The 27,365-nt window shown below is 28.9% G+C and overlaps 2 protein-coding genes across 2 annotated transcripts in view; one reads left to right on the top strand and one right to left on the bottom strand.

Annotated features, from left to right (window-relative positions):
• The window catches only part of LOC113366461 (tumor necrosis factor alpha-induced protein 8-like protein), a 28,511-nt gene extending 23,904 nt beyond the window's left edge, over positions 1–4,607 (top strand). The window contains exons 2-6 of the mRNA XM_026608064.1: positions 1,081–1,159; positions 2,208–2,322; positions 3,487–3,641; positions 3,704–3,841; positions 3,916–4,607. Of these exons, the coding sequence (XP_026463849.1) occupies positions 2,310–2,322; positions 3,487–3,641; positions 3,704–3,841; positions 3,916–4,191 (582 nt within the window). The 5' untranslated portion in view covers positions 1,081–1,159; positions 2,208–2,309 and the 3' untranslated portion in view covers positions 4,192–4,607. The remainder of the gene's footprint in view (positions 1–1,080; positions 1,160–2,207; positions 2,323–3,486; positions 3,642–3,703; positions 3,842–3,915) is intronic.
• Positions 4,608–5,218: 611 nt separating this feature from the next.
• LOC113367079 (DTW domain-containing protein 2) lies at positions 5,219–7,640 on the bottom strand. Its single transcript, XM_026608708.1, has 2 exons — positions 7,450–7,640; positions 5,219–6,334 (listed from the first exon to the last, which is right to left on the bottom strand). The coding sequence occupies exons 1-2, from the start codon at positions 7,557–7,559 to the stop codon at positions 5,665–5,667; spliced, it is 780 nt and encodes a 259-aa protein (XP_026464493.1). The 5' UTR covers positions 7,560–7,640; the 3' UTR covers positions 5,219–5,664.
• Positions 7,641–27,365: the final 19,725 nt, after the last annotated feature.

Here is a 27,365-nt window from a genome sequence, read left to right as displayed (position 1 = left end):
GTTAGTCAAACTTTTAATTTAAATAATGAATAATAGTTTTATTTCATTTTTCAATGTAAATATTTAATATAGTATTGTTTGCTAAATAATTACCTTTACGTATAGGAAAATACAATATTTCAGCAGAATTCTCGCTATAAGTAATAAATACGAGAAAAATACCCGGCTAGTAATTACGTTAATTGTGTCAATTCAATAGATAAGTAATCAGTTGTACACGCATATTTTCTAGTTATACATATAATAAACTCAATATCATTTCGAAATGAGAACAAACATATCATAAAATTGCTAATTGTTGAATAAAAATATGTAGTAATTTTTAAAAATGTTAAACAAGCCTTGCATTTTGTAATTTAAAAATGTAAATATATTGGATCAAAAAATGAGTCCGTTCAAAACAATCACAGGTTACTTGCAAATGAATTTAATTGACAAGGTAAAGAAGGATAATGACCAAGTTTATTTCGTCTTTCTAGAGAAATTGAATATTCTTTATATTAATTAATTCATTCATTCAACAATGAGTATAATCAATAAATTTGATTTAAAACATATTTTCAACCAACTGCAAAATTAATTCTAAAGCATTTTATTGTAATTTGACAATTATACATTAACAATAATAAATATAAATATTTGTTTAACATAAAATGCAATTAAGTGAAAAATTTACGCTTCCGTTTTGATAAGGAAAATTTGTTTAGAATAAATATTAATAAAGCTTCGTCATACGCGGTTTTATTGTATATGGTGAACTAATTCAATAAGCTGACACATATGTTTTAACATGAATCATTTGTTTAAATATAATAATTCATTATCACAAAGATTACGTTCTTAGAAAAAGTTTTCTTGAAGAAAAAGTTACCAGCATGTTTTAGGAATAAGAAATCTGTTATAGGATTAAGAAATATTTCCTAAACTAGTATAGATTTGTTGAATTATTGATGATTTTTTATCCAGATTATTTAAAAAGAGTTTAAGGAAGGGTTAATGTCGTAGGCTAATAAAATAAAATTCATTCTAATATTATTTAAGTGATTGAAATAAATTTATCAATGATATAATTCGTTCCAGATGTCTTCTCCTGCCTTGATTGAATTTGAAGGTTGGCTCATTTATCAACGAATCACGATAGAATGCGCAAATTGCTTGTGTAAGTAATCATCTGATATGTATTTTATAAACTATATTAAAAAACTCGTAACATAGTTATCAAATATTTTTGCTCTAAATTATCAACAAAATAAATGAACACTTTGATTCACAACTTAAAAATATTATCATAACGACTGTTTTTGTTTGGCACGAATGGTAAAATAATATTCATTTTATCAGATAGGTATAATTTTTGTCTTTTGCTTTTTATGTAAGTAAATTGATACTTAGTCGAGCACATGCCTTCAAACCTGCTCTAAACGTTGAAGAATGCGAAGTATCAAAATGATTACTGGAATCTAGTTAGAACGCTACATTAGCATGATTATATCATAAAAATCACGTATGCAAATGTAGAAAGCCGCATGGACACGTTTTTTTAATTTAATTATCATATAGTTTTTATTTTTAATGTACAAAAATATTTTTAGCTCCCGATTTGCTCATTTTATTATTTTTTTTCAAGACAATCTGAATCTTTCTAAAAATGTATGTGAGTCTAACTTTGATCTTATTTTGTCAATGTTTTCTCTAAAAGTACAAAAAATTTAACGTTATTACTACAAACGTTATTAGTAAAAATGCTGTAACTATTTTGAGAATTAAAAAACTAAAGGAATAGTCAGGAATCGTGCTGATTGGTTAGTGGTAAAGATAGGCTGAGCAGTTTCTTTGTAAATCATTGTTCCAAAAGCAGATTGAATTGTTCTATGAATGAGTGAACATATTATTGAAAAATTACTGTTAAAATTTTTATTTTGATAGTTCGAAAAGTTTTCAAATCTATAATTCTTATTGATCTCATACTCACACATATCGTTATGTTTATGCAACTTGCCTTGAGGAAAAATGTGACTCACACATAGCTCAATTTATCACCTTTCAATTAATTTACTACTCGTTTTTTACTTTTTTTGTTATAATATAAAAGACTTTGTGTTACTATTATTATTTTGAAGTATTTTATGATTTCTTATCAGTGATATGATTTTTTTATCATAAATTACCATTATTTATTTTTGTGTTATCTTAATTTCATTTTACAGAATTGCAAGTACGCAGTCCCCTTGCTTATTGACGTATTGATAAAGTGTCAAGATTACTGCATTTTTATGTTTTCATTTTGAGTTGCTATTTGATTTGTACAAATGTTAGACACAGGTAAGAATGTTATTTTTGCTTATTGTATTAAGTTATTATATTTAAGTTTTTATGAATAATACCATTTCACTGCACTTAATTTTATGTTTATTTGTTCTTTGTTTATTTCAACATTTCTCATTAATTAAAATCAATTCAAGGAATCATGATGAAATGTATACAAGAAGACTTACTTTCACATTTACGTTAAAGTTTTCTGAATAATATTATTAATTTTGATTTTTAAACTTCTGAATAAAGGATATATCCTTTATAGTATACTTTTTTTCTTCATTTTTTATTTAAATTTTTGCAATTATTTTATTCGACGTTTTGGAGATATGGGATGTCCCCTTTTTCAGGTACTTAATGACGCACCACAAACTATGTTTCGAAATATATCGGAAAATAAGCCTTCTTCTAATCATTAATTGAGATTTTTAAGTTAGTTCAGAAGTTCAGAAACCAAATCAATTATTTTAAAATTCATTCTGTTCGGCTATAGACCTAGGATTTATTCAGTGGAACTAAAAAACCAAAAACAAAATTAGTATTAGAAATAATTTAAAAAAATAATAATTTACTGTTTGAGGATATAATATAGCAAATACCAATACTCTTTGCAATATAAACATTCACATTGATTTTTTACTTATAAAAATATATAAACCAATTTGTGAAACTAATTGTGAAATAACCAGAGAAAAATTTAACAAATTGTTTCAATTTTTTAAAACGTTGTTAAAAATATGTTTTTAAACATCTTTTTATTACCACATCTGCATTTATTCTACTGATCTCATACACATCCTCTTGTTAAAAATTGTTTCGTTAGTTAGATGTTTGTACTATGAATTATTATTTCTGTTTTCAATTTAGCAATTTCAAAGTTATAATATTCTGATTTTAATTATTAATTACACATTATTAAGATAAAAAGAATTGCATATTTTATTCTTGAAATTCTTTCTTTTCCACTGAAAGAAGGTTAAAACTATATCCGAAACGTATGAATTTTAAAATATTTGTTGTTTTATTGGTTGAATAATAGCCCGATTATTAGACTCGGTTAATATATATTTCATATCAAATTTTATAATATATACAATAATTTATATAATGAATCTATTTAGAGATTATTCTAACAAATTTGTAATTTAAATTTAATTTAAATTCTTTTTTCAGTTATGACGGACAATGCTTTCAAAGCGCAAGATATTGGGCTACGCGCCCAGAAAAAAATATTATCACGAATGGCAACGAAAAGCGTTGCAAAAGTCTTCATAGATGGTACAACTTCTTCGTTGCTGGATAACGTTTATAGGCTACTAAAGCAATATGTAAGATCATAATTATTCAAAGCAAATATATAAATTTTTATTAACAAATCGTTTATTTTTAGACTGGAAACAAAAAAGAAGCAGAAAAGATTGTTAAAAATATAATAAAGATTGTGATAAAAGTTGGCGTATTGCATAGGAATTACCAATTCAATAATGATGAACTCAATGCTGCCCATCAGTTCCAAAATAAATTTAAGGTAATATATATGTCTTGAAAAATGAGACAATATTATTATAACATAAATATGCAACAAATGTATTTTTCTTTTAGAATCTGAAAATGTCCATCATATCATTTTACGAAGTAGATTATAGTTTTGATCTTCCCTATCTTCAAAAAACGATTAGAGACTGTCAGAATCTTTTAATCCAACTAGTCCAAAGGCATCTAACAGATAAGTCTGTTAATCGAATACAAGAAGTATTTGGTTTCTTCAACGATCCCAAATTTTTGGAGAGTGCCTTCAGATCAGACTCACCATATCGGGAAATAATGGGAAAAATTGTGTCAGATATGAATAAGGCTATAGATAATGGAGATTTGTAATTATATCTAAAAAATCTAGTATGATTGCTAGACTGCACTGCTACTGGCACAACACGTATCATTACAATTATTAATGCATTTATTATAAAACTGGATCTATAAAGAAAGCACTCTTGTATTGGTAAGTCCACTATATAATATGTACGTTAAAATCGTTATATGTGGAATCCTTGTACTAAAAATGTGTTAGCAGATACTTTAGAATGTTATTAATGAAAGTGTTGATTAGTTTCTTCAAAATTATTAAGGTAAGGTGGTCTGTGTATCGTTTACCTTGTATGTGGTTTTGATGTATGTCGTGAAATAGTGTTATCTGGATATAGCAAATTATTAATAGTGTTAAATACTCAGTCACTTTATAATTTCAAAAGCAATAATTATAACTGCACTAAAATGAATAATTTATAGACGACAAAGAAAACAATAATAGAAATAGAAAAAAAAATATTTTTATATTTTGCTAAGAACACTTGCAATAACAATATATTTCATATCTATAAACCATTTACAAATGGAATATATTTCTGTATATCCCTCTCTAAACTATTTTCAATGGTATTTAGCATATGTACATTTTCCAAGCATATCTCTCTATAGTCATATAAGAAAACAGATAATATATTTATCATTTAATATTTATTGTTAGCTTAGATTTTTCACCAAATATTATATAAGTTTTAAGGAAAAAGACCAAGCACTTATTACATATTGTACTTATTGTTAGAGTTCAAATAGAGTTTGATCAACTGGCAGAAATAGTTCATATATTGGAGCTTATCATTCATGGATTATAAATAAATCAGAGTTGGTAATTTATAGAAAACCTATAATTATAACTATAATTTTAAAATAGTCTATAAAAAAGGAATGAATTTATTCCATTATCTATACAATGGGAATTATAAACCTTCTAGATGCAGATGATAGCTTTTGAACTATTTTGGTTGATTAAACTTGATAACATATTACAATAGTAAGAGCTATACTATAGTCATGGATAAAAATATTTTCTCAAATTTCTCTCATTATTATAATTTATAGTTATTTAACTTGCCAAATATTTTCATTTTTATATAAAAACTTAATAAATAATGCCATTAAAATACTGATCTATTCTTTTACAATTTAGATCAGTCAACAATTGTAAATGAATTTCATCCACTATTTTATACATTATCATTGTGCGCACTGAGTTATTTAAAAAATAACTTGATTAGAAAACTTAGCCATTGAATATCGATGTTGCAAATGATGCGAACGAATAACAATTACTACAGGTCTTAAAATTAAAACATTTAAGAAAATTTGTAATCGTTGCCCTAATAGGAAAAGTTATTAATAATCTTAATAATCTGTTTAGTCCACTGTTTAATATTGTAATAGTATTTTAAAGAAAATAAATTATTATTTGTTAGTAAGACTTATTTCAATCTTATTTATAAATCACAAACAATTATTTGTTAAAGATTGTAATTAAGTTTTATGAACATCAGTACTCTTTAAAAGCTTTGAAAGCCTTTTACCTATCAGTTTCGGATAAGTATTATTTTTTAACCGAAATTCTTTTGATTGATGAGTAACAGCCCCATTTTCTAACTGAAATTTACAAAGACTATGCAAGGGCTGAATTAACTTATCCCTATATATATTGTTATTCTCTAAAATAGCTAATGCTTCGGCAGCAGTTTCTAAGGTACTCAAACAACCCTCGGTAGGCTGTGTACGAATTATATAATTACTCACACCTGTATAAACTAATTTCACTTGTTTTAAATTATGTAACATTGGACTACTGGCATAAATAGCTTTAGCTTGAGGCCATGTTCCATCAATAAGAATTAAATTATAACAGCCTGAAAGCGGACCTGATTGAAGATCCTTAATATCAACAGCCTTTTTACTGGGATACAACAAAATCGTATTCTCTAAAGACAGTAAGTTTTCAAGACCTTCATGTTTAGGCTGGGGAAACTTTTTTCCTTTATAGACTAGACATTTTCCAGGCTTTAGTCCTAAGGTGAGCATTGGAGCAGTTCGTAAACATCTTCGCTCTTCAGCTGGATGTTGTAACAACACTACAGTGCTTTTTGGGTTCAAAGGTTCTGAGGGAAGCGCTGGGCACCAACACACAGTTAAAGGTCGACTAGAATTAGAAAGATGCTGCTGGTTTAGACTTATGAGGTAAATCATGCATCTAGATTTATTTGCGATCCACACAGAAGAAAACAATAAATAGGAAGAAGAAACTTGGATAGGATTTTGGTGATGGTATTATAAAATTACTATAAAAAATACAATAGAACTAACGACTAAGAATTGTTATTTTAGTCTTATTTAAACAGATTATATTATTTTAATTTTTGAGTCGAGTATAATGTTGTATAGATAAATAGAACTACTTTCCATATTCTGAAGTTGAGAACATAGAGTACATTTTATAGAAGAAAATTTCTTTATAATTTATATCCAGTGATATTTCAGTTGATGATAATAATAAACATGTAAGCGCCCAAAGCAATGTTTATTAAAAAAAGTCAATTAAAAAATCAATACACACGGACACTTTATTACCCTGAAGGACCAGATATAATTAATTATCAAAAAGGCTATATCAGGCTAAGCTAAAGGCTTATATTTAATTTTAGTAAATTGTATTAGATGTTATCGGGTCAAGGTATACGTACAAACTGAAGATGAATTTCTTAAAAGCTATCCTAGTGCCTAGAGTAAATATATTTTATTACATTTAGGTAGAAAAGCTAGATGTATCGATTGTTAGGCTCTAACAAAACTATAGACAGTTTTATCACATTAAATTATAGGGATCTGTAAAAAAAGTACTCTGTGAAGAATATAATACTAGTTCAAATGCAAGAAAAGAAGAGTACTTATTATCAGTAAGTTAAGCTATAAAGTAGTCGATAAACATATAAATAAATAAGTATAATAAATTTGAAATAGAGGGTTTGTTCGTACTTTGAGGGAGCCTCTATATGTGTTATTAAATACAACATAAATAAATATCAATCTTCGTAGTGCGTCTAAACTAAAATTAGGACTATAGATAAGAAAAATTAGGACTATGACCAAATCAATAAGGATATTGGTATGTGAAGGTTAGGTTTGATTTGGTCACTTAACACATATTTGTTAAATGGTAAATATAAGAATAGTGTATATACTAGCACATATTTATCTTACAACAAAGCTAAGAAATAATCCTCGTAATTAAATACAAATATAAAATAACTTACTTACCCACATTGAACACAAACATCTCTCATTTTAGGAGGATCTGCTGGAATATTAGCTAGATCACACCACACATTTTCTTCAGAGAATTCATTTTCATCACCGATTTCAAACATCACAAATAATTATATGTTAAAACTAGAATTTACACTAAAACTTATTTAATAAACAAAAATTTTAATAAAATATTTTTGCTGTTTTAGGTTATGTTACATTTCTTCTTAAATGTCAACTCTGACAGTTTAAAATGACGGTTGAGTTGCCCGAAAATGCCGCAAGATGGCCGCAGAGTTATAAAAGACGCTGTTGAGGGTGATTTTTTTTTCTTGCGGGTGTACAAACGTGTTTTCTGTGATAAACAGGTAAATTCATTGCGGTTTATTATATACATCATTGTAAATTGTCATGTAGTAAGTTATTGTGTGTTTGTAGTGCAATGTGTGCGGAATTGTGCAATCAAGATAATTTTTAGTTATTGCTTATGCAATTCATTTAATTTTGTGAAGATGAATTTACTGTTAGTTTGATGAAAGAACTAAAAATATTTTTTGATATTTTTTGTGGTGATAGTGGTTTATGCAGACATTGGACATAAGTGATAATTCCGGCAGACGCTTCGGTGCATTTTAATATCCTGAATGATAAGACGCATCATCGAGGTAAGCATTTAATATACTTCTTATACCTAATATGTGTATCATTTGGTATTTAATTTTTTTTTGGTGGTAAGTAATTATCGTTCGGAATATTTCAAACAATAATTTTGCTGTTTTTGGTTGAACAGCTACCAGAACAATTAATGTTCCATTAGCTCTGTTGTGATGTGATTCATTAACCTAGTGTTATTCGAATGCAAGCCAGTGGTTGACTATTCCTTATCTAACGAGATTTTCATTAGATTTGTTTTCTAATACTTATTGCAGCAATGCAATAGATTTACAACATTTATGAAGATATACAATTTGAATATCGGAATATCATAATTTCAGCAATTAAATTTATGAAGTTGTCTCTGTTATAACATTCATGTAATTTTAATTAAATATTTTGTTTTCATAAAATGAAAAGTTCAATTATTCATCCTTCATTAAATTGCTAAAAAAATCATTTGATTTTAATTGGAGAAAGTAGTTGATATAGCTACTAACAAGTAAAAAATGATCGAATAACGCTTGAATTTGCAATGATTATATAATATTTGGCATAACATATATAGTTCTCATGACGTGACGGAGATCACCCCAGTGGACTACTCCATTTTAATGCATTAGATCGAAGGGATGCTTCTTCTTCAATCTTCTAATATATATGTGATGCTTGCAATACAGAAATTAATGTGGAGTTATTGTGGTTGATTTTCTTATCGTGATGAATTCGATTCGTTATGTAATATTCGGTTGCTGACATACCAAGGTGCATTGGCAATACACCTTAAAATGTTTGATTGTTTCCTTTGGATAGATGAAATTCTTGATTTACTGACGCTGCCCCACAACTTTACGCCATAAGTCCAAATCGGTTTTATTGTCGCTTTATAAAGTAGAATTTTGTTTTCTAATGATAATTTAGATTTACCATTAATAAGCTAGAACAGTGATTTCATTTTTCTTTCCATTTATTTTGTTTTGCTGTTAATATGAGTAATCCAATTTAATTTGCTATACAAGTGCATTCGCAAATATTTTACAGAAGCAGATTCAGGGATAGTTTTATTATTAATAGACACCGAAGGACATTTACCCTTCATTAAATTTAATTTGTCAAACTTCTTCTTCTTTTTTTGGTTGAATAATATCATCGTCACATTCATCACTATCATCGGAGCGAATAGTAATTTCGTAAAATTCGTCCGTATGAATGTCTATTTGAAACTCATCTTTACTACTGCTTAATTCACAAAATTTCCCAGTCGTTTTGCCATATTTAAAAGCGCTCGGTCGTTTTAAATATTAAAAAAGTCTATATAGCAAAGAAAAAGGCTAAAAATACTACTAAAATAACATAAAATTATTTTCAAAATACAAGACTGTTTATCACTGCTATAATGTAGCATATAGCATATAGCATATAGCATATTATGTAATTTATTCAACGTTTCGATGCAAACCGAGTCATTGTTTATAAAATAGCCTGTGCCTCACAGAGTATGTTTGTCCACTCAGGTAGACAGCCGTCCCCAAAGAGTTAAAAGAAAATATAAATAATATGTTATAATTTTTTTCCGAATCTCGTGTTGGCGCTTCCTTCAGTGCGCCCGCATTTTTCGCTTTGCTTTGCATATATATATATATATATATATATATATATATATATATATATATATATATACCAGAAATTAAAATTCTTTACGAGTTCTAGGTGTGTTATTTTGCTTATTTTTGGAAAGCTAAAAGGTTTCGAGCTAATTGATTTGAATGGAAGATCATTCTTACTTTGTGTTTGGTTGCAAACTGTATTACTTTCTCCTATATAGAGAGTATATTGTTGTACTGATATATGAACCAGTTTAGGATATTTTTAGACCCTGACAAACATATTTTCGAGATTATACTCAATAAATCGCCAGAAAAAAAAGTTTGTAAGATCAATGTCTTAAAGATGCATATCTTGCGTTTTTATCGACTCTACTAATTTGCCGCCTCGGTTAATGAAATATTTGACTTTAGTTGATATCGAATGCAGTTGTCAGGTGGGTAAGTCACCCATAGGGTAAATTCCCCGCATCACTTGGGATTTGGTATAGAAGGTACCTTGGGCATACCTTACATACCATCGACCTATCGTCTGCATTATACCCTATTGATATTATGACGGCTGCTATGCGTGATACATTCCTGTCAGACGCAAACTCAAGGCTTGCTTGTAAAGACCTTTTGGCACTTGCATACGAAGCCGTGGAAAAAATTAATTGCTCAACTAGAAGTATGCTGTTCTAACCTGCATCGTAAATTTTTCTAGTTACACTTTTGTTGTATTTTTTTTTTTCAAATATCTCCATCATTTTTTTAGACTGCTCTAGTTGAGTAGTATATAGTATGCGCCATTGGGTGTATCCACTAATTTGTAATCAACATTAATTAATAAACTAGTGGTGTATGGCATCGTGCCTTAAGGCAAATTGCTGGAACTTTCCGTACCGTAATGAAGTATTCAAGAAATTTTAAACGTTTTCAAATATATTATTACAAATACTGTAACTTTCATTATTTTGGTTATCTTGTTATATCTGAGCAAATCAAATGTAAATCATAAATCAATTTATCTCCAGAACATTAACAATCGTCATTTCATTTCGAATTCAATTTAAAAAAAAATAGATGCCTAATTTACACAAAATTATAGTTACAGTCTAAACGCATTTGCAGATAATTCTGTGCGACATTTTTACTTATACTGTGCTTAGCTTGGCGGCATTTTCACATTTTTTAATAGTTTTCAAAAAAATTGAAAAGTGCTCCAGTACATAAACAGTCTAAACGCACTTGGGTAAACATTTCTACCAGAGTGGCGCTTAGACTGTGCTTAGCCTGGGTAATTTTTTGAATTTTTAATCCAAAATTACAAAAATATTTTATGGAAAATAAAAAAAGATGTGAATTTTTTTTATCCTCAAAAGCAATTGTTTTGTCAATACAAGCAGAGAGTTTTTTAGATCATTCAAATCGGACGCTCAGTTCACTCAAAAACTGTCATTTTTTGCACATTTAGCTCTGTATCTTCGAAATGGCGGGATCTGTCTTTGCCAAAAACTAATCACCTCTTCTCCCAATCATTACAAATTGAATGTTTTTGAGATCATTCAAATCTTTGGGGTGGACGACCATCAGGCGACAATAATTATCAATAAGACGATAATATTGATTATCGTCACATTATTTACGAAATAGAATTTTCAATATTCTTACCCTCAAATGCCATCCATCCATTTAAATGACTTTATATGAACATGCCGAACTTTAAACTTTATCGCTGCACAAGTTCTATTTATTGTATTTCTCAATCATTTATTCTATTTCCGAGCAAACTATCAGAAGTTTCGCGAACAGATACTTTTGAAAGTATCATTGTATATTATGTATATATGGAATATTATCGTTATTTTCAAAGTATAGAATAACTTGTTAAACCATCATTTTGGAAACTGTATTCACTGTCAAGATAAGTAGAAAAATAAATTTATTCAGTAACAAATTTTTCAGAGAATCTTGTAATGATTTGTCATTAACAGGTTTTGTAATAATACGTCTCATTTTTTTCTAAATCTATGTTATTACATAGTCCTAATAATGGTCATAACCATTAATAATCAATATTTATGATCTCCATAATCTTACTATAAGAGTGATAATAAATGATTTTATAAATATTGTTATTTAACTGTCTTCCAACTGCATAAATTTTTAGATAGATATAACTTTCAAGATAACAAAAACAATTAACAAAAACTTTTCATTAATAAATTTTAACATCATTATTTATTATTAACGTAAATCCAGTTATTATTATCATGTGGCTTCACGAGGAGTATTCCGTGGCAAAACTAGGAGTAAGTGGCATTTTGCATGGATTATCTGACATATATAAATAACCGACTTAATCAATTATAACTCAATTAAATTAATTTTTGAGTGAATTATAAGTATACCTAGTAGCTGTGGAGCATTTTTCTAGGAAACCATTGCAAATTATTCGATTCGGACACTTTTTTGAGACAGTTTAGTTATTTTCCACTATCAGTTTAAATAATGCACAGATTAAAATTAACACTATTACACACGATTAATCGAAATTTCAATTAGGATTTTTAATTGCACTATTTGTCGTAGATCTTTAATATTTCAGTATGTTCATTAAGACCATGGTATTTATGGTGAAAAAAGGTTTTATGAAAATTGTTGGGATAATTTTTTAACTATTAATTACGAAGAAAACAGCCGACATGTACAAAGACTTAATCTGCACGATTCCCAACCAATTTCTTTCAATCCGTTTTTGAATTTTCTAAATATTCCAGATTTTTGACTAAATTTTTGATAAAAAAAGCATTTTGTACATTTTCTACAAATAGACGTAATGATGTGATCTTGAATGCTCGCAGAAATTCTAACAAGAAAGTTCGTTGACTCGAAACTTTCCTAATATTTCACGGCGACTGTCACATGAACTCTACTAAGCTTCTATACAATCTTCCTGTTGGGGATATCGGTTGTTGATAAATTAACGACTGGGGCAATTTTCTTAGCGTCATGCACCGAGGGATAAATAACAGATGATTGCATTTGCATCCGTACAATTAATAAAATTTTCAAGTTTTATAAAATTTACAAAAAAGTTTTAATATTTTGGAGTAAGCTACCTTTGAGGCATTTTGGTGGCAGGTTCTAGACATATGAAAATAATCGCTTTAATCAATAATTGATTTTTAGCAATTTTAAAAAAATATGACTATATAATTTTGAAATTTGGACATGGCTCATCATTTAAAGCATATCAAAGCCGTCAAAATTTTTTTTAGAACAAAAGCTAGCCATCATTATTACCTACTGATATCGTTTGAACACTTTGTAAATGTTTAAAGTCGTTTCAAGATTTTTTGCGAAAACATTTACAGAAAGTATTGAATTTTTAGCCGATTAGTTTTGCTAATACCAATTACCACAAAACCTTATCAAGTTTGTTCAAATGGATTTTACATTTTCAAAATCGGTACAGTTGTTTTTTGAGACAACCTCGCTGGTCGAAAGCTCAAATTTTAGCATGCGTACATGCATCCGTACACATATTACACATACATACTTTATCAGAAGATTCAGAATAAATTAAAATGTCGAGCAAACATAAAATTATATATAAAATCCCAATAGTCTACAACCCAAGACATTTTGAAATATCAGACTACTGAATTGCAATTGATAAAAAGTACTAGGTAATAAGAGCCATCTACAAATAGTGTTTATTAGACAATATTGCATTATGTGTTAGTTTGGAATCCTAAAACAATATAGATATAACTAAACCTCATATAAATAAACCGAGAATGAAAATATTTATATATAATTTCACGTTTCAGTGGTTTCTGAACATTTTGGCATATCTTAGGAAAAATGGATGTGTATGTTCGGATGCAAATTTTCGTTAACGATTTCGGGAACACGGTTCAACCGAATTGAATTATTCAAAAAACATTTTATTGATAAAGAAACGTGCTGATTAGTTCTTGAATGAGCAGGTCCAGCCGTTTCGAAGATACGGGGCAAGAAGCGCCAAAATGGTAATTCAGTTTTTAAGAGAACAGAGCGTCCGATTTTAATATTTCAAATAACATTTTATTTGTACCGACAAATTGAAGAACTGATTAAATTTTTGGGTAAGCAGGTCTAACGGTTTTGGAGATCAAGTAAAAAAAGTAAAATAGAAGCTTTTTTGCGGTCAAAATTGATCATTAGACATATGCACATCAAATTATCAAATATTTTCTAGAGATTTTAATAATAAGTATAAATTTGGTTTACATTCCTATGGGTTCCGTACCAGTGTTTATCCGTTAGACGGGGACGCGGCGCTTATGCGCTTTGATATTTCGTCTCTACTCTCTATGCAGTTAAAGCAGTACGATTGCTTTGAAAAGTTATTTAATTAAAGAAAAGTTCAGAATTTCCAAAATATTTCAAAATAAATTTTTCTTCTAAAAGTTTCTTTTTTCAAAAAAAAGTAAGTTTTTGTCAAAAATTTATAGTTTCTCAAAAATCTAATTTTTTCAGAGTATTTTTTTTCAAAAATGTTAATCTTTTTAAAAAAAATAATTATTGGTACGGGAAGTTCTAGCAATTTGCCTTAAGGCACGCTGCCATGCGCCCCACTAGTTGGTCAGTAAATGGTAAACATTTGAGTCCAATAATGCTCACAAAAATATTAAGTTCAACAGTTTTTATTAAAATATTTGTCAAAAAAACATGGGTATACATTGCAATATCGATTTTTTATTACTTATCTCAGTGAACAGAACCTGACATTGCGGCTATATTGATGTATGGCACGACATCTCTTACTCGTGCCCGAACCCACTCCCGGTATGACGGGTCATGACGGCGCGAAAGTAATAAAGAATTGAAGGTGCTCGGAGACGCGATATCATTTGTCCAAAGATAAAAGACACGGCGACCCTCGTAGGCATTTCTTCCGTAGACGAATACAGATGGTGTATCCATTGTTTTGTGACGCGTCCACGAATTGCGTTCTTATTTATAGGCATCGCCCCTTGCTTCAATGTCCCAAGATCCGCAATGAAATATGTACGGAGGATTGAGTCTAAGAGTTGGTGGACATATTTCTGGCTAATTTCCGACAGCTGAAGCTTATGTTTTGGAAAAAAATGTGACCGTGCATTTTTCAGCACCTTTATTATGTGAATCGCAAGTCAGTCATATGTGTCTGAAGCTAAAAAGTCCTACATGAGTCTCGTCAGACATATGCCTGACACACGCATTTTGATATAAGGCCACGTTAATCACAGACGTCAGGCGCAAACTAATTGTAAAAGGTGCGTTTTTTAAGGAAGTTTTTCCATTCATCAAAGCTTTATATTGACAAAAGAGTGGCTGATATAATTGCTCAAAACGTTTTCCTTTATAATTAACTGCTGAGCATTTTAGTAAAGGTTTTGATAATTACATTTTCCTTCAATAATATATTACATTAAAAGCATATTCAAATATTGTTAATATTTAACGAAAATCGACCGCGACCCAATAAATATAGTATTATGTGCCAAAATGTTGCATTTTTGTTAATTTTAGTTTCGAAAATCTCACTATGTTTTTATTTGATTGGTTTTCAATTAATTCAAATAAATTAATAAATTATGTATTTTAAAAATCTTCGTTGATCTGAAAAAATCGTGCGGATTCAAAGAGCTGCGCAATGTTTTAATACACTTTTCAGAATATAATTTTTATCATTTTAATTTTTAAAATCTTCGTTTTCAATAGCATTTCAAATATTTATGTACTTTTGTTACGTAGTTAATTTGTTAAAACTCTCCTTCGATAATTCAGGTTGTTAGGTTATAATTTAACCTTTGTAGCAGTGGACTGTATTAAACACTGATTTATTTGTATATTATGTTTTTGTTGCAGTTCTAATTACAATCACTGATTTGTTACTAAGTTATAATGTAAGAAGATATAGTTATTTTTATTGGTTATTTACATGTTGTTAAGCGGACTTTACTTTTAGAAGTGAACAACTAGTTTAATTAAAACACTCCGCTACCCCCTCTACCAGGAGTAGCAACCATTCCGTGTAAAGCTTAATGCCCTGAAGTTTGTCACTTTCATGGCCAATTTAATAAAATGAAAAGACGTCCGAACAATTTAAGTAACCCACAAATTTTCATATCATTTTTATATGAAACGAAATATAATAATGATTATAAATATAAATGACAATAATGATTACTTGCTCCTTTACTATATACTAGAGCAGAGTGTTATAGGTGCTGCGGGTAAGATAGAAGGCTTAGTTGTCCTTGTAATTTAGGAACTGTCAGGGTCCCCCATTTTGTAAATCATAAATAAGTAATTAAACAAAATTGTAAATTGCAGTCAGTTTTGGCTTGAAACGTTTAATAACTGAAATCGTCATTCCTCAACCTTATTACTTAATTTGTTTCTTTTTGATTTATATACTCTTATTCATTACTTTATGAATCTAATTATTTGGACATTTTTCTAACTGGTGTCAAGCAGTAGATAGTCGGTTTTCAATCAAAGTAAAAAAAGGGCTGCAAAAAATTACGAGTATTAGACAATCTAATAATCATCGGGTTGCCTTCTGAGCAAGCCATGAACTTAAATAGTATCCTCACTCCAGCTAATTCCACACCCAGCTTGTAAGTTCTGATTTCTGTTCAAACAAAAAAATTGATGGAATATATATTTTAGAAATATAAATTGTTCTGATAATTGAAAAATGGACCTTTATTTATTATTCTATCTCTAATTAGTAATCATTATTATTTAGTTATTATGAACACGCAGGAATCATACTGTAAAATCGTGATAAAATTTCTTTAACGATTTTTCTTATAAAAATAATTAGACATTTTTTTGCTGAATTTTCTAACAATTTTTTGTATGAAATGAGATCAAATTTGAATGATGTATGTCTGTAAACCGGTTTCAAAAATTTAAGAGCCATAAATTTTAGCCAAAAATTCTGATTCGATTCATAAAATTCGAATACTATTCGAAGAATATTTCTTGGGAAAATCGTGCTGATTCGTTTTGAACAAAATTCGCCAAATCTTCTTCGTAATTGATTGTTGCAAAAAAATGCTGAATGAAAACTGATACAGTTGTAAGAGTACATAGTCTTAATGATCATACTAAAACATTAAAGTCCTACGGGAAGTAAATTTTGAAAATTTATTGAAATTATTCGTCCGTGCTTTTAGAAAATACTGAGTTGTATTAGGAACGTGCTTAATTTTCAATAATGTATAATATAAAAAGATGTACAGATCACCCTGCAATTATTTCTCATATTATGATGCCCTATTTCAACTTGATAGACTTACTTATAAATCGCTCATAAATTATTATTTTATCATTGATTAATTTGATTTCTTACACATGTCGGGTAGTCCATCGGGATAGTTTTACATCAGTTTTTCTTTACTGACTTATATATTTTTAATTAATATAATCGAAATTGCATTTACTCCCTGTCATTCTTTTAAATTAGATTTCAAAGTTTAACCCCTTTCGATTATGATCCACGCAAAAACAATGAAAAAATTGGTATTCTCCATGAAACTATGCAATCTGAAGTCTATCCGTTTTCCTCGATTTTTATATTTCACCATTAATCATAGTGCATCATAATAATAACAGGATATCGTGTAGCTTGAATACCGTGAAAGTGGATTCCAGTTAGAATGCAAAATCGTACTCTCTTATTTTCTGGTTTAGTATCTCGTCTACGTAATTTTGTTCTCCGTTTTCCGAGCATTCGGGAAACAGCAAACCGGAGCAATAAAAAATCATTCTACCGTTACATACGCAAACTACCTCGAACGTATGTGCTATTATATATACTTCTAAAATGGCCCGAAGAAGATTCCGGATCGAGCAATCGAAAACGTTGCTATTGTGGAATATACAATGGCCACATGGAAATTTAATTTAGAGAAAATGCAATAAAAATTCAATATATTAGTATAGTAACTCCCTAAGTAGGAATTTGCATTATAATTATATTGTACCGAAAATATTTTTTTAATATTTACCCTCATATAAGTAGGAGGTACTTGAAGCTTTACAATGCAGTGATGTGCCCAATTCTTGTCCGTTGAGAAATGCAACACTGTGCAAAAATACATATTGATTTTGTATTGTAACATATAGCACATTTAGGGTCTTTCTTTTTCGATTTGTTCGTACAAAGTAAAATTGAAGTTTATCATTATATTTTTATAAATATACAATGCCTGAAATATTATTTTGTTGAAGTTGAACAATCGAAGGTTAGTCGAAAGCGCATCGCAAGGGTTGATTATTTTGTTTTTTATTTAAAAAAAATATATTGAATGGCACGCTCAATATGAAATTTCGTTCTGCTATCAAGAAATTTCAACATTCTTAACACTGTGCAATAATACATATTGATTTTGTATTAGTACATATAGCACATTTGGTGTCTTTCTTATTGAATTACTCTTTTTCTATTTGTTCGTACAAAGTAGAATTGAAGTTTAATTATTATATTTTTATAAATATACTATGTCTGAGAAATGATTTTGTTGAAGTTGAACAATCGAAGGTTAGTCAAAAGCGCTCCGCAAGGGTTAATTATTTTGCTTTTTTCTTTGAAAAAATAAAATATTGAATAGCACGCTCAATATGAAATTTCTTTATGATATCAAGAAATTTCAACATTCCTAACTTCTAAAAGTTAACATTCGCGCATTTTTGAGTCAAACAAATCGAACTACAAAGAGTACATTTGTCAGTCACAGAGTTGCACGGCAAAGATATCGGATAAAAAACGATTTATTTTTTAAGTAAAACTTCTTTAGGCGCGACCAGAGAGTAACTCTGTGCAAAATGCAACGGAGAAGCGTTACGGCCGAGTCGAGTGCCAATGATTCGTCACTCGTTCTCGATGAGATCATTTCTATACGGTTGATTGTGATTGGTCATCCTGTCGCGTGAGTATGATTGCTTTGATTGCATGCGTAACGTACGAAAATAATAAAACTAATAAAATATTTATTCCGTGTAAGAAACCTAAGTTTATTGAAATAATTTGTATTATTCGTAGTTACTAAATATTTTTAGAAATTATTTTTCTATTAAAAAAAATTCACTTCAATCGCGTGTGAACCTTACGGGTTCTTTTTCCCCTAAATTGTGCTTCTTTATTTCACATACATACTACATATGTATTAAAACAAAAGAAATTCAATTGTTGACGTAAATAGCATGACATATGGACAAAATAACAAAAGAATAATGTATGTCTGTGAGTAAATTTTAGCTAGTGAGAAATAGTGACATATAAAAATGAATATTGTAGAGAGTGTTATTAGAGACAATAAATGAGTAATTAGAAATGAGGTGCGTTAATAGAGACGAACGAAGTTAATATTATTGAATATTCTAAATACAAAAGTAAGAATTGACAATTTTGTTTTTACGTATATGCAAACATCCAAAAAATTTAAAGACCTACAAACAGTAATTTAATTATGAAAATTCTCTTAGTAATATATTGAATACAGAAGTAAGAATCGACAATTTTGTTTTAACGTGGTGCGAACATCTAAAAATATCATAGGCCTACAAAAAGTACTTTAATAATAAAAATTCTCTTGGTACATGCTCCGGATAAATATATGCTGTTCTGTGGTTTACACTGAAAATCATTGACAAGTACTTTTGAATAAAATTTATTTTTGGAACACGAGTTAGAATAAAATGTGCTAGATAAATTAAATCGTTTAGTCGATATCGATTTGAACTCGCATTAGCTAGTTTTTAGTAGAATGCAAAAATTGTATTTTTGAAATAAACATTTAAAATTTTCATTCAAATAGCTAAATGTTAATTTTTCTTGCTTAAGTTGATTATTTACACATATACGGTAAAATGTCACTTACAAGTCCTTGCTTCATACAGTCATAGCCGCAGAATGTTTCTAACATCTTGAAATTTGAGAGTAGGATTTCATAAAGTTGCAATTTAATATTTATGCCTATGACGAAAATACTTATCATTATACAACAATCTTTTACTTCTCCATGACCAGTACTCTTTATGGTAAGAGTATCAAAAGATATATATTCCTAATAGTGAAATATGAGATTGCATCAATATTAAGATCGATATTTTCAAGTAAAAACTGTCAAAAGTAAAAAATCTCACTACTGCTTCATTTCGGGTTGCTCAAAGTGGGAGTTAAATCTAAAAATTTGAGGATGGTGCTACGAACAAGCCCTATTCAATCAAATAAATTTTCATTACTAACAAAATGTTCAAACTCTTCGAAGGCCAGCGGTAGTTGGTGCAGTACACTAGGATCTCGTTGTATGAGAAAAGGGTTTTTATGACCATTCTTGTTTTTTTCTATGTAACTGTTTCGAGCAGTCATTCTCCGGGGAATATTCTCTCTACGTGCCTTGTCATGGCCTACATCCGTTATGAACAATATGCATAATGTATCGCATAATGACTGTACATATAGTTAAAATCATTTGAAATTGAAAGATGGAAAAGATTATAATTCTCAATGACTTTAAAAAGTTAATGCTGATCAAATAGTGTATTATAATGTAATAACTGATATTGTTATAATACAGAATAAAAATATATTTCCAATTAAGAATAGCCTTTTTCGGGCACTGCGGTGTGAAATTTCAATGAGAAATCTCTCACACTAGTCTTCCCTGAATCGAGATTAGGCTTAACCCTGCCTCAGAGCAATACTACTCATTAATCGTTTTTACCATGTGCCCTTATCAATATTGCAATATTATGATAAAATAGTTTTTACAAATAAGATAATACGTGTAATTTTATCAATCGAAAATGGGCTTTAAAAATACAATATCTTGAAAGCTCAATATGAGTTATTTTGAGATTGAAAGAATTTAATATATGTATATATTGAACTTTTTTGTCCTGGTAGTGTTGTGGCGGAGTTTTCTGGCAAGTGACTTTGGGTGATCCTTAAATCAGCTTTTATATTTGTCTGATTTAGTACATATTTTATTTACTCAATATTGCAGTATATTGGAAACATTTCATCACAATTTTAAATAATAAATTGTTAGTTAAATAAATAATCTACTTATTTAATGGAAATTAAGATTTAGCAACTCTTAGCATTGAATATACTTAGTATTTATTACACTTTCGAATTATTGAATCTACTCATTATTTCAAACTTTTTTGAATATTTAAAATCAAAATCAAAATTTAGTATTTTCAAAATTAGGAACTTAACATTTTGACACGTTTTGACAAATTTTTACTTCAAACTTTGTTGAATTTTTATTCATACATTTCCGATTCATACATTTAGAATTTTCATTAAGACTGTGAACTTTATCATTACATAAAGTTTAATCAAAATCGAGAAAAACAAAATGAATGCTTAATAACGAAGAAACGGCACATAAGATTTTTACCAAAATCTAATCAGCACGATTTTCACTTGATATATTTTGAACGGCTCATACATTATATAAATTGTTTCAATTCTTTTGGCAGAAACGTGGACAATTACAAAGAAACGGTTCGAAGAATTATCGCCAAAGACTAACCAACGCTTTTTTTTTTATAGAGTTTCTTCAAATGACTTCCAAATTTTTGGAATCTGATAAGTCGTTTTTGAGAAAACGTTGACAAAACATCAAATCTCTGCTCACGTACAAATACACACATACTTCTTCAAATTTTGGAGTCATACAATTCAGAATGACTAGAAATGTCAATAAAATAAGCTTAAACTATACTTATCTAATCATCTGAAGGTTTACATGCAATATTTGATTGGTTTTGAGGAATATTTGGAGGCTGTTTTAATTAAATTTCGAAATAATGTTTATTAGAATCTTATAGCTTCGTACAATAATTTAAAATATTAGAGTATAATTGGATTTTATTTTTTGAAATATCCATTTTCATAAAATTCGATTCATTCAAATACATAAACATTATTAAGACAATACTGTATTGAACATCAGTATTATCAATGATGTAGTATTACACTTTTATACATACACACTTTATACTTATGTCCATATATGTAGAAAATATATATTCGTTAGTATTCTGCCCGATGAATTCAACTTTATATAATATTCATACATTTGTGTCCTGATTTGGTTGTATTAATATGCACAGTTATCCTTATGCAATAAATTGTAGCGTATAATTAATGCAACTTTGAATTATACACAAACTGATATATAATTTTCGTAAACGCGAAACATCACATTGTGTAACAGTTTGCTTTACATTATAGGATTATATCCTGTGTTAATCCTATAAAGGATCAGTGCAATGTTTGGAAATTAAAGAATTAGGATTTCGTAAACTAGATTATATCCGACATTGAATTATGTATCATAAAATGAATTCCTAATAAATCACATCTCTGAGAACATTTATTCAACAATTTTGCTTAATTTTTCATAATTGTGTGTTCATTTCTTGTAGCATCCAAACAATTCTAAATAGGCACGTAATATTTGAATGTTTCTTTAAAAAAATTAAAACGAAGCAGTGGAGCTTTAATTTCTCTCTGTAATTAGATATAGCAACGAGTAAAATATTTTCTGTTTACTCAACTTCTGTAAATATTTTTCTAATGCCCATAAGCTAATGAATACTGTTCTTAACCAATTAACGTAATTTAAATTTTGTACATTCATCTCATTTTATAAAGGAAAAGTAATGCAAAATACACGATGATATATAATTAATATATAAATACAGTTACTTTCGAAATAATATAATAATTTATATTAGCAATCAAAAATTACATATTGATTTTGTACGTAGTAACCAAATAAAATTATACATTTTACAAACCCATTTTTATAGAATCTATTTACGAAGCCAGTTAGCAAGCGTTATATTTTATAGCAAAACTATTAAAATTAAATTAAAACTTAATTTTAAGTGGCAAATTTCATAAACTTTCCAATACGTTTAGATAATCGATTTAATCAATAATAATTTTTCAATTAATGTATGACTTATTTGTCCACCTGTCTACCTCTCCACGTTTATTTCCGCCTTCCTGTTCACTTAAAAGACAAGTCTATCTATTATCTACTTTACCAATTTACCTATCTGTTTATCAGTCTACCAGTCCATCTGTCTGATGTCTCCTTTTCTACTTTTTCACAGGATTACCTATTCACCTGTCTGTCAAGATGCCTACCTGTCTACATGTCTACCAGTGATACTGCCAACCAGCTCACCAGCCTTCTTCTCTTCTTTTCTACTTTCCTACCTAAATATCTGTATACCTGTCTGCCCATTTACTAATAATTCTATTTGCATATAAATTAATAATAATTAATATAATTAATAATAATTTGCATATAATTAATAATAATTTGTTAATCAATAAATGCTAATTGCCATGTTTCTACCCCCAAAACCCTTATATGAATAAAAGTTTGACTTTTTATTCATATGAATACACAACTTAATTTAACTCATTAAAACTGAAGAAACCATAGTTCTGGTTAAGCTATCAATTTTAATTTGCTAATTTACATATATGTTCAAAATTACTGACTTTTTCAGAGTCATATTGCAAATTAATGAAGAAAAAAAAACAGATATTATAATGACTCATGATTATGATATGTACATAATAAGTTGGAAACAAAGTAATTGTAAGCAAGGTAGTTCAATAAATATATTTGACACTACGCTTAATCCAATATGTACATTAATATTATTATGACCATGCCCTCTCCTTTTACTTATTTGCACTTATTGCATGATAAAATATAGGCAATTTTTTTGATAGTCCTTTTGTAGAGTGTCTAAATTGAATGCCAATCCATATATTAGGCTTCCGGGTATGAACCATGTCCTTTTGATCATGATTTTTTAATTCCGGAATTACATAATTGCGATATAAGCAGCTATATTTTTTTTGAGCATTACTCATGTCTACACAAAGTATTACGTACGTTTGTTGGAAACATAACTGCCGTGAATAAAAGCAATACCATAAAACACGAGACTGCTCATGTTCCAAATAATAAAATGAATAAACTCGGCTTATTTCTGCTCGCATATAAATAATATTTTATAACGGTTCGAAGCCTCTGCACGGCCGTACGATAACCCATATGGATGTTATGGATAAAATAAAATGGTCCTAAATTGTTGAGATGGCCATTACGGCTTACAGGTTGTACACTTACATGAAATATATTTACATCCTATTATATATTTATGCCAAAGAGTAAATCTTTTACACATCCTTGAATATAAAGCGTTTTTACATCTCACTCAACCTCGAATATAGCCAATCTGCTATGCAATCATTTTATTTAATATCAGTTATAAAATTGGATTTAATACATAATATTGAATAACGTGATTTATGGTATTGTTTCTTATAGTAAAATGTAACTGTTTGTTATGCATCATTTTCTTCATAATTACAATAAATTTGGTAGTTCATTGAAGGCTGACTCGCTTATATATGCTCTTATAATAGGTATTTTATGATAGAATGCTTTATTAAATAGGATAATGAGCTAGATATTGTGCTGATTAAATAATATTCTTTTATTTAGGTAGAGACTAAGATAATAAAGATTGTACCTAAAATTCCAATCCAATATACTGTATCTTGGCAATGATTCGATGTACAAATACGATTGGCTATTCATATGTTTTTTTTATTTCAATTCATCAAATCATTCTAAATCATTTGACACTGAAAACTGGTAAAATACAAACTTTTGTCTTAAACTGTTCAAATGTTTGCTCAAATGATGCTGGTTTTCAAAAATTTAAGAGCCATTTGATAAAAATCTAACGATTCGAATTTATCATTTTTCGCCACGGGTCCTTTTTTCATTACTTTGTAATTCTTTTGTTAAATCTTTCGTTTCTTCTGCCATATAAGCAAAAAATTATGTCAATCTATTTTGAGGATTCAAAAGTTTTCCGAAGATTTCAGTTAGGAATCATACTGATTTGTTTTTGACGAAGACTGACCAAACAATCTCTTCGTAAATAATTAGTAATTTTATATTCACCGTTTATTTTATTTATTTAATTTTATATTTTTAGAATATCCTACTTGCTTGTGGTCCACGTATGAGAATTCATTGAAAAGTAATTTATAATGTATTAGGTATTATCGAATATCCTAAATGCTTCAAACGTGATTCACCTTTGAAAATTAATTGAAATTTGATTTATACTGCGTATGTATCAAGTTCATTTACGTCGTTCGTTCAATAACAAATAATACCTAACCTGGACTTGAATCAGGGTTCGCACCCGCTTTGAGAAACCTGATGTCAAGCAGATGGACATTGATTTTCACTCGGAAATACAGATAGCAATATGTATCCATGTGAAAATAGCCCTAATGCGGCAGTGCTGCATAAATAAAATATTCGCGCTTCTATAGAAATTGTAATAATAAATTTATCACCCAGAGATGAGACAACTATTTGTGTCGCTGTCGAAAAACCGCACATAGTAGTAATATCGTAATATAAATCAAATCATCTCCATCTGCACAAGTTAATCTTTTTATTTTCTTTCAAATATCTTATTATTTTCTGTTTATAAATATTATTGTTACATTCTGCATTATATGAAATTTTATCTTAGCATTTTATGTTACTAACTATATATTGTAATTTTGTGTATATTTTAATTGTTATTCATTATGTCAAATAATTGTATTTTTGAGTCCTCTTGGAGAAATCTGTGGGCTATATATTTAAATAAATAAATAAATAAATAAATAAATATAATTAAAAAATAGCCCAACTGCTTATAGAACTTTAGTTCTATGTTCAAAAATAATAAAAAAATGTATGTGTATTTTATACTGCATAATTTATTAGAATAATATTTTCTATGCTTGAATTCTATGCAAAAATGCTAATGATGCATTAATTGAGCTGGATGTCTTCTACCTTGTAGTACGATTTCCATCTTATGATGAGTCTCAATTAAGTATTTATGAAACATAAATGTCGAGCAAAAGGCGTTCCAAACAATTAAATCATATCCTTTTCTTAATTTAATTAAAAACTGCTTTAATAGTTTCAATTTTATCATCCATTCAATATTCAACATTTCCGCTCCTTTCAGAGGCTATTGAGATTTCATTCTGCTCTATATAGCTCCAATCTTCCTATTAGACTTTAAATGCGCATTAATTCGAAGTCGATGTAATTAGCGTTCAGCAGAAATCGCTGATCATTTATTTTCAACTAATTGCAAGTGGAAACTTTTCATCTCTGTTACGAAAGCCTGCCGTCGTTTATTATTTATTTATCCGCGAGTTTCTTGGCTCTGCGCATTTCAGACTTCAGACTTTTGAAATCTTTGTGCTGGAGATTCTGACAGTATTCGTTTCTCCATTGTAAGTCGTGCTAACGACAAGTCGCATGGGAGAACGTCTCTGGTAATTGCCTTGATCTTTGTAATACTGTTATTACTCCATTGCACTGGGCAAACAAATTAGTACTACGCTAATATTTGATATAACCATTACCGGGCGCATAATAGGATTATCCGCATTCGCCCGCCGATATTCCGCCGGGTTGCCTGTATCGCAACGCGCAACCGACCGACTTGACTCTTCGCCATGAATAAGGAATGAACTGGAAATGACTATTTTGTCTACGATGGACTCGGAATATTGAATCGCTTATTCGAATTATGAACGGAACGTTTTAGCTCGCAAGTGCATTTTAGAATCAAGTACGCATTGATTTAATTAAGCATTAATTTCGTTCAATGCAGGACGTTTGTGCCGGTTTCTATTCATGCAGTTAAACTTACTACAATCTGCATTGTTCAGCTTACACTGGTATTGCCATAATTGATTGAATTTTAGTAGGGTTTTGTAAATGTTAAAAATCAACAATAATTTTATTTGATATCTGTACATTGATGACTGCAATTATTTGCATCTTTTATGTCAACTGTCTTGTGTTCGAGTAAAATATACTAGCGAAATTTCTCAATAATGAAATTATAAATTATTTCACATTTTACAATATCTATAGAATGCGCTAATTTTTGATAAAACTTGCCAGCACACTTAAATAATTTTCTTTAAAGGAAGACTTCTCAAAGTCGATCTATTTCAAAAAATTTGAATTCATTGTTCAACAAAATGTCTTAATTCTTGAAAAGTTATTAGGGCAATTGCGTTAATGTTTTTGATTGTGATTCTAGAAATATTATTTACGGATACGGTTTCAAAGTTTAAATGAACAAAATCAGTGAAAATTAACCACAATAACCGAAAAATGGTCATAATTTCACTAAAGCTCTAGGTTGCACCCGAAAGCTCATAATTTCCATAAAGAACGTGACATTACTTTTTATTCTAATTTTTTCCAGGACAGTTAAAGTTAATATTAGTTATCCTGTTTCGCTTTAACGTCAAGGTCTGGGACACCCTGTATGTGTATATACACACATATATATATATATATATATATATATATATATAATTTTTATTTACATTAAAATACAATGAATTTATTGTGGCTTCACTATATATCGTGATGATACGATCCTTTCCAATTCAATTATTTTTCAATCATTTTCGTAGCGCTTGTTTTTATAACTGATTTATAACAATTAACCACAAACCGCTGAGTTCAATTAAATTCTGTGTTA

This window comes from Ctenocephalides felis, unplaced genomic scaffold, assembly GCF_003426905.1.
Source record: "Ctenocephalides felis isolate EL2017-DRISC unplaced genomic scaffold, ASM342690v1 CF-g0.4_SCAFFOLD_01170, whole genome shotgun sequence".
NCBI lineage: Eukaryota > Metazoa > Arthropoda > Insecta > Siphonaptera > Pulicidae > Ctenocephalides > Ctenocephalides felis.
The sequence above is the reverse complement of the archived record's forward strand: the minus strand, read 5'-3'. Positions and strand labels throughout refer to the sequence as shown.